Source organism: Vicugna pacos, chromosome 18 (assembly GCF_048564905.1).
Source record: "Vicugna pacos chromosome 18, VicPac4, whole genome shotgun sequence".
Classification (NCBI taxonomy): domain Eukaryota; kingdom Metazoa; phylum Chordata; class Mammalia; order Artiodactyla; family Camelidae; genus Vicugna; species Vicugna pacos.
Genome location: NC_133004.1, coordinates 22,069,085 through 22,080,927, shown reverse-complemented (window position 1 = coordinate 22,080,927; position 11,843 = coordinate 22,069,085). Strand labels below are relative to the sequence as shown.

Sequence of the window (11,843 nt, the reverse complement as noted above, 5' to 3'; positions counted from 1 at the left end):
GCATTTTACTATTTTCTAATTCAACACTGAAACCTGGGGGTGGGGAAGGAGGGAGCAGACCCCCATGACTGGCAAGAGGTACTGCAAAGTATGGGGAGGGGAAGGGTCAGGACTGGTGCACTGGAGAGCACAGAACTGTACTTATACGTGGCAGACAATGCCTACGGAGGCCCCTCCAAGGACTGCCCCAGGAGTAGCAGACTCCTTTGAAAACCTCATTTGTGAAAAGGGAAACACAGTTGTTCAGGAGGAGGGTGAAACGACCCAAGGATGGAAAGGGAAACTCTCCCTGGGGCTGGAGGAGCTGGTTCTCAGTGGCACTAGCTTTCTAGGGCCAACCACGGCCCCCTGGAGGCCTGCCCGGCTGGGTCAGCAGAGGCTGGGGCTGGGACCGCACTGCGGAGGTGGCCCTGGAACAAGCTCAAGGAGGGGCCAGTGTCCTGGGTGACACTTGCTCATTGCTTATGAAGAAAGGGGAGCCTCCCTTTAGGCAAATACAATAGTTGCAAACTTTCATTTATAAACAAAGTGCACCGAGGGGAGGGCAAACATTTTCATGTCCCAAACGTCACACTCCAGTTGCTCCTTAACTAGCAGATGCCCTTAGGTTTCCCCGAGCGGGTCTGGGGTCGAGCAGCAGGGAATGGTGGTCTCTCAGCTCTCTCTGTGCCGGTAGCCCCCGCATCCCCAGAAAGCCCGCAGCCCCGCAGCCCCCTCAGGCCCGCAGTGCTTGCAGCCCGCTGCTTGGGCGCGGCACGGCCCCGGGCAGAGGGCGGAGTGGAGGGTGGAGGGCGGGGCCTCAGCGCGCGTCCCGCCCCCGTCCCGCAGCCCTGCCGTCCCGGCGCGCGCACCGTGCGCGTGCCCGGAGCCCGGCGGCGGCGTGCGCGGGCGGCGCGTGCGCGCTGCGGCGGGGCGAGGGGCGGCGCGGGCGCGAGTCTGTCAGTGACAGCGGGAGGGGGAGGGGGCCGGAGATGGTGGCGGCGGCGGCGGCGGCTCTTCCGACATGAGGCAGCGGCAGCGCGGCGCTCGGCGGCGGCCGCGGCCGCGGCGGCATCTCTAGCTCGGGAGGCCGCCCCGGGCGTGGGCGGGCGTCCCGGGTCGGCGTCGCGGGAGCGGGCTCTGCGGCAGCGCCGCGCACGGGCAGCCGGCTGAGGGGCCCGCGCCCGCCGCGCCCTGCGCTCGGCGCCTGACGGCTCCGGGGCTCGGGGCATCCTCGCCCGCTGGGTCGGCCCCGGAGGCCGGGAGGGGCGGCGCGGCCGGGTCAGGCTCCGCTAGACGGGCCGCGCCGACGGGGGCGGCCACAGCACCGCGGGCTCCGCAGACTCGCACCGGGCGCCGGGCCTCGACGCTCGCCCGCCGCCGCTGCCCGCGGGGCCGCCGAGCTCGAGGGCGCGGAGTGCGGGGCGGGGTCCGGGGGTCCGGCCACCGGCCTTGACGCGGCGGAGGCGCCGCTCTCTGCGCAGCATGAGGGGCCCGCCGCCGCCGCCGGCAGAGCTGTGTTTGCGAGAGCGGCCCGCGGCGTGAGAGGGCTCGGCTGGACTTTCCTCGGAGCCGGCGGCGGAGCAGGCGAGTGCGCGCCGAGGAAACGCACCGGGGGCTCGGGCGGCGCTGGACGGGCTCGGGGGCGGCCACCGCTCCGGACCCCCGGGTGTTCCAGGTCTGGCCCCAGTGTCTGCGGTCAGCCTCGGGGCGCGGGGAACGACGGTAGAGTGGTGCTCAGACATTACCCACAGTTGTTGTGAGCGTATGGTGCCTTCCCCAGTAGACCGCCGGGGCCCCTACTCAGGGAATCGGTAGAGCTCGTGGCCTTCAGGTGTTCTTACTTGTGTGGGAACGGATCCCAGTGTAACTGGTCGTCTCGCTGACAGGTCCCGGTGACCCCGGCCGGCCGGGGAGGGTTCCGAGCGCTTGGCAACATGGCTTCCCCGCCCCACCAGCAGCTGCTGCAGCACCACAGCACCGAGGTGAGTTGTGACTCCAGCGGAGACAGCAACAGCGTGAGGGTCAAAATCAACCCCAAGCAGCTGTCCTCCAACAGCCACCCCAAACATTGCAAGTACAGCATCTCCTCCAGCTGTAGCAGCTCCGGGGACTCAGGAGGGATCCCCAGGAGAATGGGCGCCGGAGGCCGCCTGCGCAGGCAGAAGAAGCTGCCCCAGCTGTTCGAGAGGGCCTCCAGCCGGTGGTGGGACCCCAAGTTTGACTCTGTGAACTTGGAGGAGGCTTGCATGGAGCGCTGCTTCCCGCAGACCCAGCGTCGCTTCCGGTATGCGCTGTTCTACATCGGCTTCGCCTGCCTTCTCTGGAGCATCTATTTTGGGGTACATATGAGATCCAAATTGATTGTCATGGTAGTCCCTGCTCTGTGCTTCCTCGTGGTGTGTGTGGGCTTTTTTCTGTTTACCTTCACCAAGCTGTATGCCCGGCATTATGTGTGGACCTCGCTGGTTCTCACTCTCCTGGTGTTTGCCCTGACCCTGGCTGCCCAGTTTCAGGTCTTGACGCCTCTCTCAGGACGAGTTGACAGTTCCAATCATACTCCTGCAGCCAAGTCGGCAGACACTTGCTTATCTCAAGTGGGGAGCTTTTCCATGTGCATTGAAGTGCTCTTTTTGCTCTACACCGTCATGCACTTACCTTTGTATTTGAGCTTGATTTTGGGAGTGGCCTATTCTGTTCTTTTTGAGACCTTTGGGTATCATTTCCGAGACGAAGACTGCTTCCCCTGGCCTGGAGCGGGGGCCCCACAGTGGGAGCTGCTGAGCCGAGCCCTGCTCCATGTCTGTGTTCATGCCATCGGGATCCACCTGTTCATCATGTCACAGGTGAGATCCAGGAGCACCTTCCTCAAGGTGGGACAGTCCATCATGCATGGGAAGGATCTGGAAGTGGAAAAAGCCCTGAAAGAGAGGATGATTCATTCTGTGATGCCAAGAATTATAGCTGATGACTTGATGAAACAGGGGGACGAGGAGAGTGAGAATTCTGTTAAAAGGCACGCCACCTCCAGCCCCAAGAACAGGAAGAAAAAGTCTTCCATACAGAAAGCCCCCATTGCGTTCCGCCCGTTTAAGATGCAGCAGATCGAAGAAGTCAGTATTTTATTTGCAGATATCGTGGGCTTCACCAAGATGAGTGCCAACAAGTCCGCCCATGCCCTGGTGGGTCTCCTCAACGATTTGTTTGGCCGCTTTGACCAGTTGTGTGAGGAGACCAAGTGTGAGAAAATCAGTACCCTGGGAGACTGCTACTACTGTGTGGCTGGGTGTCCGGAACCCCGGGCCGACCATGCCTACTGCTGCATCGAAATGGGCTTGGGCATGATAAGAGCCATCGAGCAGTTCTGCCAGGAGAAGAAAGAGATGGTGAACATGCGTGTTGGGGTTCACACGGGGACCGTCTTGTGTGGCATCTTGGGCATGAGGAGGTTTAAATTTGATGTGTGGTCCAATGATGTAAACCTGGCCAATCTCATGGAGCAGCTGGGAGTGGCTGGCAAGGTTCACATTTCCGAGGCCACTGCAAAATACCTAGATGACCGGTACGAAATGGAAGATGGGAAGGTTACTGAGCGTCTCGGCCAGAGTGTGGTTGCTGACCAGTTGAAAGGTATGTGCATTTCTTTGCCTTGTCATCTCCCTCCCTAGTCCTGTTTGTGTTGGAAAAACAAAACAATCTCTTTCCAGTGTCAGTATCTTGAGGCAGATCGGTTGTCTCGGACACCTTACCACGGGGGCACCCGAGGGCCAGTGGGACTTTTCCTCCACTGAGTCAGATATCACAGACCTGTTCACACCGTGACAGTGCTGACCTAGATGAGACCTTTAGAAGAAAGGAGAACTTTGAGAAGGTGTATCCTGCCAGTCGGCTCTTAACGTTTCTAATATTCTGGGGGCAGGTCTGATGAATGTAAGGGGATTGGAGCCTGTCAGCAGTTAAAACTTTGAAGCACTATAAGGAATTGCCTTTGCAGTCCATTTGATCACCCTTGAGCCCCACTGAAACATTTTTTTCTATGCCTTTTCCCCAAAATGTAAAGAATAAAAAAAACCCAAACCTTTCTCCTCTCTAGGCCTCACTTTGCTGGGATAAGGAAGCCGGCTCAGCCCTGCAGGACTCTTGAGAATTAGATTGAATTAGGTACTCTTAAGTGCACACTGCCTTTCCCCTCGATCTCTTTTTAAAAAATGTTTGCGTTTTCAGCTTTCATTTATTTAATGATACTTTCTCATCATGGTCTTTGTCTTACCTGATAGACCTCAGCATTTTAAAATTTTGAACTTCTTAAAGGATGAGGCAATTTGAAAGTGAAAAATGTCCCCAGAACAGTGTTTAGACCCCTTACCCCCATCCCCTCAGATTTGTGTCTGGTCCCTTGTCCCTGTCTTAAGCTCCTTACTGCTATTCTTGATGTTTACACTGAGCTTCTCCTTTTGTTTTATTTTTATTATTTTCACATAGGACCAAAAATCTGAGGTCTGGGAAGTAATGTCTAAGTAAGTGGGACCAAAAGTTACAAATTCTAAATAACTAACATCTTCTCCCTTTCCGTTTTTAAAAAGCATTATATTTTACTAAAATCTTCCACATTGAGGGAAACACCTTTTTTGGAAGTGTGTAGAGAATAACATTGATTTTTAAAAAGTCAACATTTTTAAAGCTGTATTGTGTTCTGTGGTGCCCCCACACTGCGTAATCACACAATGAAAAGCTCCAGGGAAGGGAATCCTCAGAAAGAGGAGTAACGGCTTGAATCAGAGATGGAGAAGTGAGGGTATAAATCAGCCACGGTAAGTGGTTGAGTTTGAGGGCCTCTGTGGGCTGTCAGCCTGGACACAGTCCTGTATGTTCAGTTGATACTTTCTCTCCTTGTGATCAGAGTTCCCCATATCATTTACTTACTTCTTACCTGGTGATAAATGTATCCTTCTCCTGATTTTCTTTGTTTTATTAATTTTGCTAGTAGTTGAAGAATTTACTGATAGTTGAAGATTTTGCAGGTATAGGAGAAAAATATTTTCACCTGCTAGTTCCCTCTCTGTAGAGAGCTTTCAGTGCTACGTTGATGAGATCAGAAACTACACTTTACAGTTCACTTGAGAGATTCTGCCGTGACACGCGTCTTCCTCTGTAGGAGGGTGGCTCCTGCCCTGGAGTCTGAGGTTCCAGGGGAATGGGGTGCAGATCTAATCCCTGCTCGACATTTTGGCATCTTTAGGATCTGGGTGTTGTAGGCTTTGTCCTCAGGGATTATGGGACAGATTCCAGAGAATGGAGCTGGGCTGTACTATATTAGATTAAGTGTGACAATGATAGCGATTTTGTAAGTGGTACTTTGAACAGTATATTACTTGTATTTCAAAAATAAAAACAGATGGAATCATTAAGCATGTCTGGAATTTGCCAAGTCTTTGACTCTTTGGCAATACCCATTTTTGTTAATTTCTGTGTAATTTTATTTTCAACCTATACATCAAAGGTCTCAAAGGTACTGACCAAAAAATGCTAGAATAGGTTTGCTGATTTTTTTTAACTCACATACTGTAAATTTAGTAAATTAACTTTTTCTTTGAATTTGTGTACACTATATATTTATAAGGAAAAGTCTTCGGAGATAGGGAGAGACAGAAGGCTTAGCTAAACCAGTGATTTTTTTTTTATGGTATTCTCTCCTCTAACAGTTTCCCTGAGGCCATGATTTTTGCTTTATTCAGCTCGTTTTGAAAACCTCTGTGGATGGGACTCCAGTAATAGAGGATGTGTCCACAACTTCCTGACCTTTTTTGAAATCGTACAGTTCAGTTTTCCTGACACTGTACAAATCTGCTAAATTGAGATGATAGCACAGTTTTTGAAGACCCTTTTCATAAGGGGGGTTCAGGTTGTATATGTAAGATTCCTTTCAGCCCTTCTCTGGGTTTGTGGCAGACGTTTTCTCTGTGCACTGTTGGGCATTAGCTTTTCCTCTCATCCGCTTTTCTGATAAGGGGTGAAAAATACCCAGTTGAGGACTCTGTAGAAAGGAACGTCATACAGTAGACTGAGGATTCCAGAACTAGCCTGGCAGTGTGAAAGGAAGCTGCTCTTCTGATTTGTCTTAACAGACTTGGAAAGTGGATTTTATTTCTGCACGTTCACTCACTCCCCAGACATCTTTGTTGTGCTCTGATGGGGCCTGGCCATGTGGATGCGCAGGTGAAGTCGTGAAGGATCCTGACCTGGGTGAGCTCAGGGTCGCTGAGGTCATTGAGTAGAGAGTCAGGAATGCTGTAGAGAGGTGCATGTCCCTGAGGGGGATCTTGATATCGAGCAGTGGCTCTCCAGGGAGATAGAACATTCGGTGCAGTGAGGAAAGCGTGGGCAAAGGCTTGGGGTTACGTTTCTTGGTGGGCTGGGCAGTTTAAGTAGTTCACCAGGACATGGAGGGCTGTGGTCACACAGGGAAGAGTTTGGATTCGATCCTGTAGGTAAGGGGGAGCTGCTGATGGACTTTTAAGCAGGCAGCTTAGGTGATATGATTTGCAGTTTTAGAAAGTTTCCTCTTTAAGTTCTAGGGAATGTGGGTTGGAAGGGTATGAGACTGGAGATTAGTGAGCTGTTTCAGTAAATCCAGGCAGGGGTGATGGTGGCCTGGACCAAGGTAACAACAGTGGCGGTGGGGAAGATGGGACAGATGTGAGCAATGGTAAGATCAACTGGATTGGACGTATAGCCATATCTAAGCAGATGACTCGGGGAGGGGCTTGATTGAACAGGAGATGGCTTTGCAGGTTTCTGGAATTGACCTGGGGACACAATTTGGTGTCAGGGGTGAGTGAGAGGTCTTTGAAGTGTCTATGGTGTGAGTGGAAAATGCAGGATCAAGTTGTAGAATACAAAATAGGCCAGGAACCCTTGGCTTGTTTGTTCATTCATTCAACAAATAATTTATTTTGTGTTGGGCACATTTCTAGGAGCTGGAGATGTAACAGTGAACAAAACACAATTTCTGCCCTCGTGGTGCTTCTGTTCTAATAAGAGAGTTAGACAGTAAACAAAATATAGAGTTTGTTTTGTGTTATGTTCTAAGGAGAAAACAAAGCAGGAAGGAGGATGTGGAATGTGTGTGTGTTTGAAATTTTAGATAAGGTGGCTGGCCAGTCACTGAGAGAGAAGGTTGAAAGAATTGTCAGCATAGGACAAGGATTTTGGAAGTGATCGGAAAAGTGAGGGGCAATTATCATTAAAGATTAGGGAGGAATAGCCTGATTTGAGTGATAGGAAGAGGGTCCTTCTGCACCATTTGGGGAGAACTACCAGGCCAGGAGGGTACTGGCTGTTCTGTTCTTGCCTTGGGCTACAAGCAAAAAAGGTGAGGGCTTTTGTCTAGAATGTTGATTTTTCCTTTCATAGGTAGAGTCACAGGGGAAGTTAAACTCTTGGAAAATACCCACAGACATCTAATTTTCCCCTCTTAAATACCAGGAAGATAAAACAAAGGTGCTCAGCTACCCCAAATCCACACCAGCACTCCTGTGTTTGTGGAAGGGAGTATTGGGGGCTGTCACATTGTCAGCTGCAGAAGCAAAACAAGACTTTCCCCCCAAACCAGGCTTTTCAGCTGCAGAGCAGCTCAGGGCAAGCTCTGTTTGTGTGCATTGGGAGAGAGGGTCACCAGCTGGCTACCTCAGTGACTGAGCACTTCACCATGTACTGAGAGGTGGCACTTGGAAGAGTCCCTGTCTAGCCCCTGTCTTGGACCACTCCTCAAACACAGTGGATGGAGACACTCGGCAGTTCATCCTTGGCCAGCAGCTGTCCCAAACTGGAAGTCTGGGCTCCCTGGTTCCCTGCCAGCTGCCAGCTAGGAGCCCTGGCTGAGTACTAGTTTAGGGTGCAGTTTGCTTGTTCAGGTGCACCCCTGGCTTCACCCGGCAGCTTGGACAGCTTGTCCCCCGCTAAGCTTGTCACCTTTGCCACTGTTTGCTTGCCCACAGCTGACCGCTCAGTGTCCCCTCTTAAGTCATGTTGAAGAGAACTTCCACGCTTACCTGCATTCTTGAGCGGACTCTCTTGTGCACGTTGAAACAGCCTCTCGGATAGCAAGGGGCAGAGATAAGATGAGGCAGAAAATTTGGCCTGACATCTGGGATGGGAGATGACAAACAGCTGTGGAGTCGGTGCTCAGGCAGCCCCTGATGACAGTTTATTCAGGCTCCTTCAGAACAAATTGTACAGCTTCCAGAAGGAGCACACAGCTGTTAATTCTGAGGACCAGCTTTTGAGTTGAATCAGCCTTTGGCAAAGAAAGTTAAGGATATGGTTTGCTGAATTGCTGGTGGAATGAAGAAGGAAGGAGGGTGATCTTTTCAGGTAGAACAACTAAGAAGGGGAAAAAATTAAAAACAAACAAATAGAATAAGTAAAGAAATTTCAGGGGTTCTTGTCTACCTGCCAGCCTGGTTCAGATAACAACTATGTTTCTGCCTACTGATCAGTGTTGCCTGTATACTTTGCTATGGAGTAACAATCCTTTTTTAAAAAAAAATTTAAATTAAAAAAATTTTTTTATTTTGGGTGTAGGTAATTTATTTTTTTAGAGGAGGTGCTGGGGATTGAACCCAGGACCTCATGCACGCTAAGCATGCCTTCTACCATTTGAGCTATACCCTCCCCCTGGAAATAATAATCCTTAAAAAAAAGAACACATTGAATTTTCTGTCATGTGTACACATGTGCCTAAATTTTTGTCTTTCTTGGTGATTTCAGTCTTGGTATTTCAGTTGGGATTTTGATATTGTAAGAGTACGTATGGTCATTAATCACGAGATCCTGCAGGTCTGCTGTCCTGCTTGTGGTAGGGAGCCCCTGATACCACATAGTTCTTCATCCATGTGGCTCTTGGCATCATCATGTGTACTTTGCACATGAGACACCTAAAGACCTCTTTCCCAGTAGGAATTAGCATCCTTGGAGGGAATTTTATAACGAGGTGAGAGTTTTTTAAACAGGCTGGCCAGGGCTATTGCAGACAGACAGGTAGGCCGAGGCCGGGGTGGCCTTCCCCTAGGGAGGCTGGAGAAGCTGTGACAGTTTGCTTACCAGGCCAACCGGTGGCTTAACTTGGGTCAGCTTTGGCGAAGGAAACTGTACTTTGTAAAAGTTGCTTGCTCTTATAAATCAGTTTTTTTTTATTGTTTTCACCAGCATTTGCTTATGCTGTACTTGTAAGAAAATGCCCAGCGTGTTCTGCTGAAGCAAGGGGAGAGGCTCATTCCCTCAGAATAGGCCAGAAGGTCAAGCCTTCAGAGGCTGGTGGTGGTGGTGACAGCTCTGACCCAGGGGGTGGGAGCAGGGGACAAGAACAGACTTGAGACGGGGGTAGAATTCCAGGGCTGGGATGATCAGGAACAGCTCTGACTGGCTTCTGAGCCTTTGCACAAGCCAGTGGTTCTCGAACTTCTTGGCCTTCGGACCCTGTACATCCCTAGAAATTACTGGGGAAACTAAAGAGCTTTTGTTCATATACATGATCTACTTATATTTACTGTATTAGAAATGGGAAAAACAATTGAGACATTTAAAGAAATCTTTCCTTAATTCATTTCAAAATAACACTAGACCTGTTGTGCCCATCACTGTTAATATAAATAACATATTTTTATAAAAATAACTACTTAAAAAATAACTCTTGATAAGCAAAGAAATTTGGTGGGAAGAGTAGCATGTTTTACATTTCTGCACATCTCTTTAATGTCTGGATTAATCAAAAAACTGCTTGATTTTCAAAAATTGTGGTAAAATGCACGTAACAAAAATTTTACCGTATTAACCATTTTTAAGTCTGTCAGCTAGATTTTCTTCACTGCTTTGGTATTCAGTCTGTTGCAGTATGTTGAAGAATGTGTAGAAAATCTAGCTCTACAGAGATAATATAGTTGGAAAGTAGAGGAGCACTTTAATAGCCTTTTTAGAAAACTGTGGATATTTTTCTTTGATACTGCACCAGCACCCAACAAGTGTCAGTTTTTTTAAGGGTTAGTTGCAATATGGAACCTGAAATCCTACTGATCAGTTTTTTTGAATGCTATTTAAACCCCACTGGATTTTTGAATGAACCTTTACCCAGGTGTAAGTTGGTAGTATCATGCATCGGTCATTTGGAAAATAATGGTTCCTTCAGTTGTGCAGATCTTCCGGATGCTGGTATAAGCCAAGTCTTTAAACATAGGGAAGGTGCGAGCTTCACAGTGGCAGATAGAAGTTTTCCGAAGTTCTGTTTTTCAATTGAAAGTTTGAATTTCGTCACTGGCAACAAATACTCTCAGTTGTTTCCCTGAAAGTGACAGACTCATTTCACTCATTTTTCAGAAACAGACTACAAGATGCGCAAAAGTCTGAGCGACCACAGTTTGTCTGTGGGTCACATATAAATGATGTTCCATCAAAAAGGCAGCTAGTTTGGCTTGCAGCCCGAACGGGTGCGCAGCTGCTTTTTGTGGCAACTGTTTCACACTGTAGGTGTGTTCCCATCGTGTCCCACAGAACTTTGGACGAGCACTCAAGATTTAACACAATTGTTCATTTTTATTGCTTCATCAGACAACATTCTAAAGTGAAAAGGACTGTTTTTCCCTTCTGCAAGTGTGGAGTGGTACAGAACTTGCTGATGACCAGCACAGTTGGGTACCACCCCCTGATGCATAGTCAGGCATCGGCAGCTTTATCCATGGTTGCTTTTGCACTGCCATTGCCAATGTCAAGGCTGAGAAAGGCAAATCATGTCTTAGTGTTGGTATGAAAATTGTTTTGACCTCACACATGCCCTACAGAAGGCTGGGAGACCCTTGCGAGTCTGTGCACCACAGCCTGAGAACTGGTTCCCTAAGTGACAAGAGAGGAAGAGTGACGGTTTTGCAGCTACTACCTAAACACGTGTTCTCATGTGGATGGGACAATGCAGACTGGACTAGGTTAGACATATGACATTTACTGTGGAAGTTGCAAGGGACTTGAGTTCATACATTTCCTTTTTCTCAAAAAATCCTTTGTGATTCTGCCAGATCTCTGCTGCTGGGGTTCAAGGGTCAGGAGGAAGACTGTCAACTTGGTTGTTCAGTTTGGTTTTGCAGGTCTCCCCATTTGGCAGAATAGTGCAGTGGTCTGGTGCATGGGTTCTGGTGTCCCGTAAGTTTGGATTCGGTTCAGTTCTGAACTGTGGAATCTTGGGCAAGCTGGTGGGTACTCTTCAATATGTAGGAATGACAGTACCTCTATCAGAGGGTTATTGGGAGACTCAACTGAGATGACGGTTCAAGTAAAACACTTATTAGCATAGTGAGTTGACTCCAACAGATGTTTGGTAGATAATAACCGGCTCTATTGCCTGGATGAGTCACATTTTGTACTGCACTTGAGAGTGGTTTTTTTCCCCCTGAACTCTGTTTGGTGCATGTCTTGTATAATTTGGGACTGAAACCCAGAAAACACCAGGGACTGTGATTGTGTCAGTTTCTCAAATTAAAAAGGGTAAGTGTCCAAAATACAGAACACCAGTAACTTGCCCTGGGTTAATTGTAGCTGCCAAGTTTGGCAGCTTCTTTACTGAAAACTCTAGGGAGTTTAGGCAGTATTGTTCTTGGGCCGCTTCTGGTTCCCCAGAGCTTAGAGGTACTTAAGATTATGTGACCCTTGACAGTTGAGGAGTTACGGGAAAATCTTTAGCTTTGGAACTCTGGAGATATTGGATGAGGTTTGAACTAGAACAGTTAATCAGCTCTGTTGTATTCTGCTGTAAACTCATTTATTTATTCAATAAATATCAAGTAAGTTTCTACTCTTTGGACTAGGTTCTGGAGATAGAG

The 11,843-nt window shown here is 48.9% G+C and overlaps 1 protein-coding gene across 2 annotated transcripts in view; it reads left to right on the top strand.

Moving 5' to 3' along the window:
- The first annotated feature begins 919 nt into the window (after nucleotides 1-919).
- Nucleotides 920-11,843, top strand: part of ADCY9 (adenylate cyclase 9) — a 109,268-nt gene continuing 98,344 nt past the window's right edge. Inside the window, exons 1-2 of one of the 2 annotated variants that reach the window (XM_072942585.1) lie at nucleotides 920-1,566; nucleotides 1,869-3,609. In XM_072942585.1, the coding sequence (XP_072798686.1) occupies nucleotides 1,917-3,609 (1,693 nt within the window). In that variant the 5' untranslated portion in view covers nucleotides 920-1,566; nucleotides 1,869-1,916. Of the gene's footprint in view, nucleotides 1,658-1,868; nucleotides 3,610-11,843 lie in introns of both variants that reach the window. The other variant, XM_072942586.1, reaches the window with a different exon arrangement.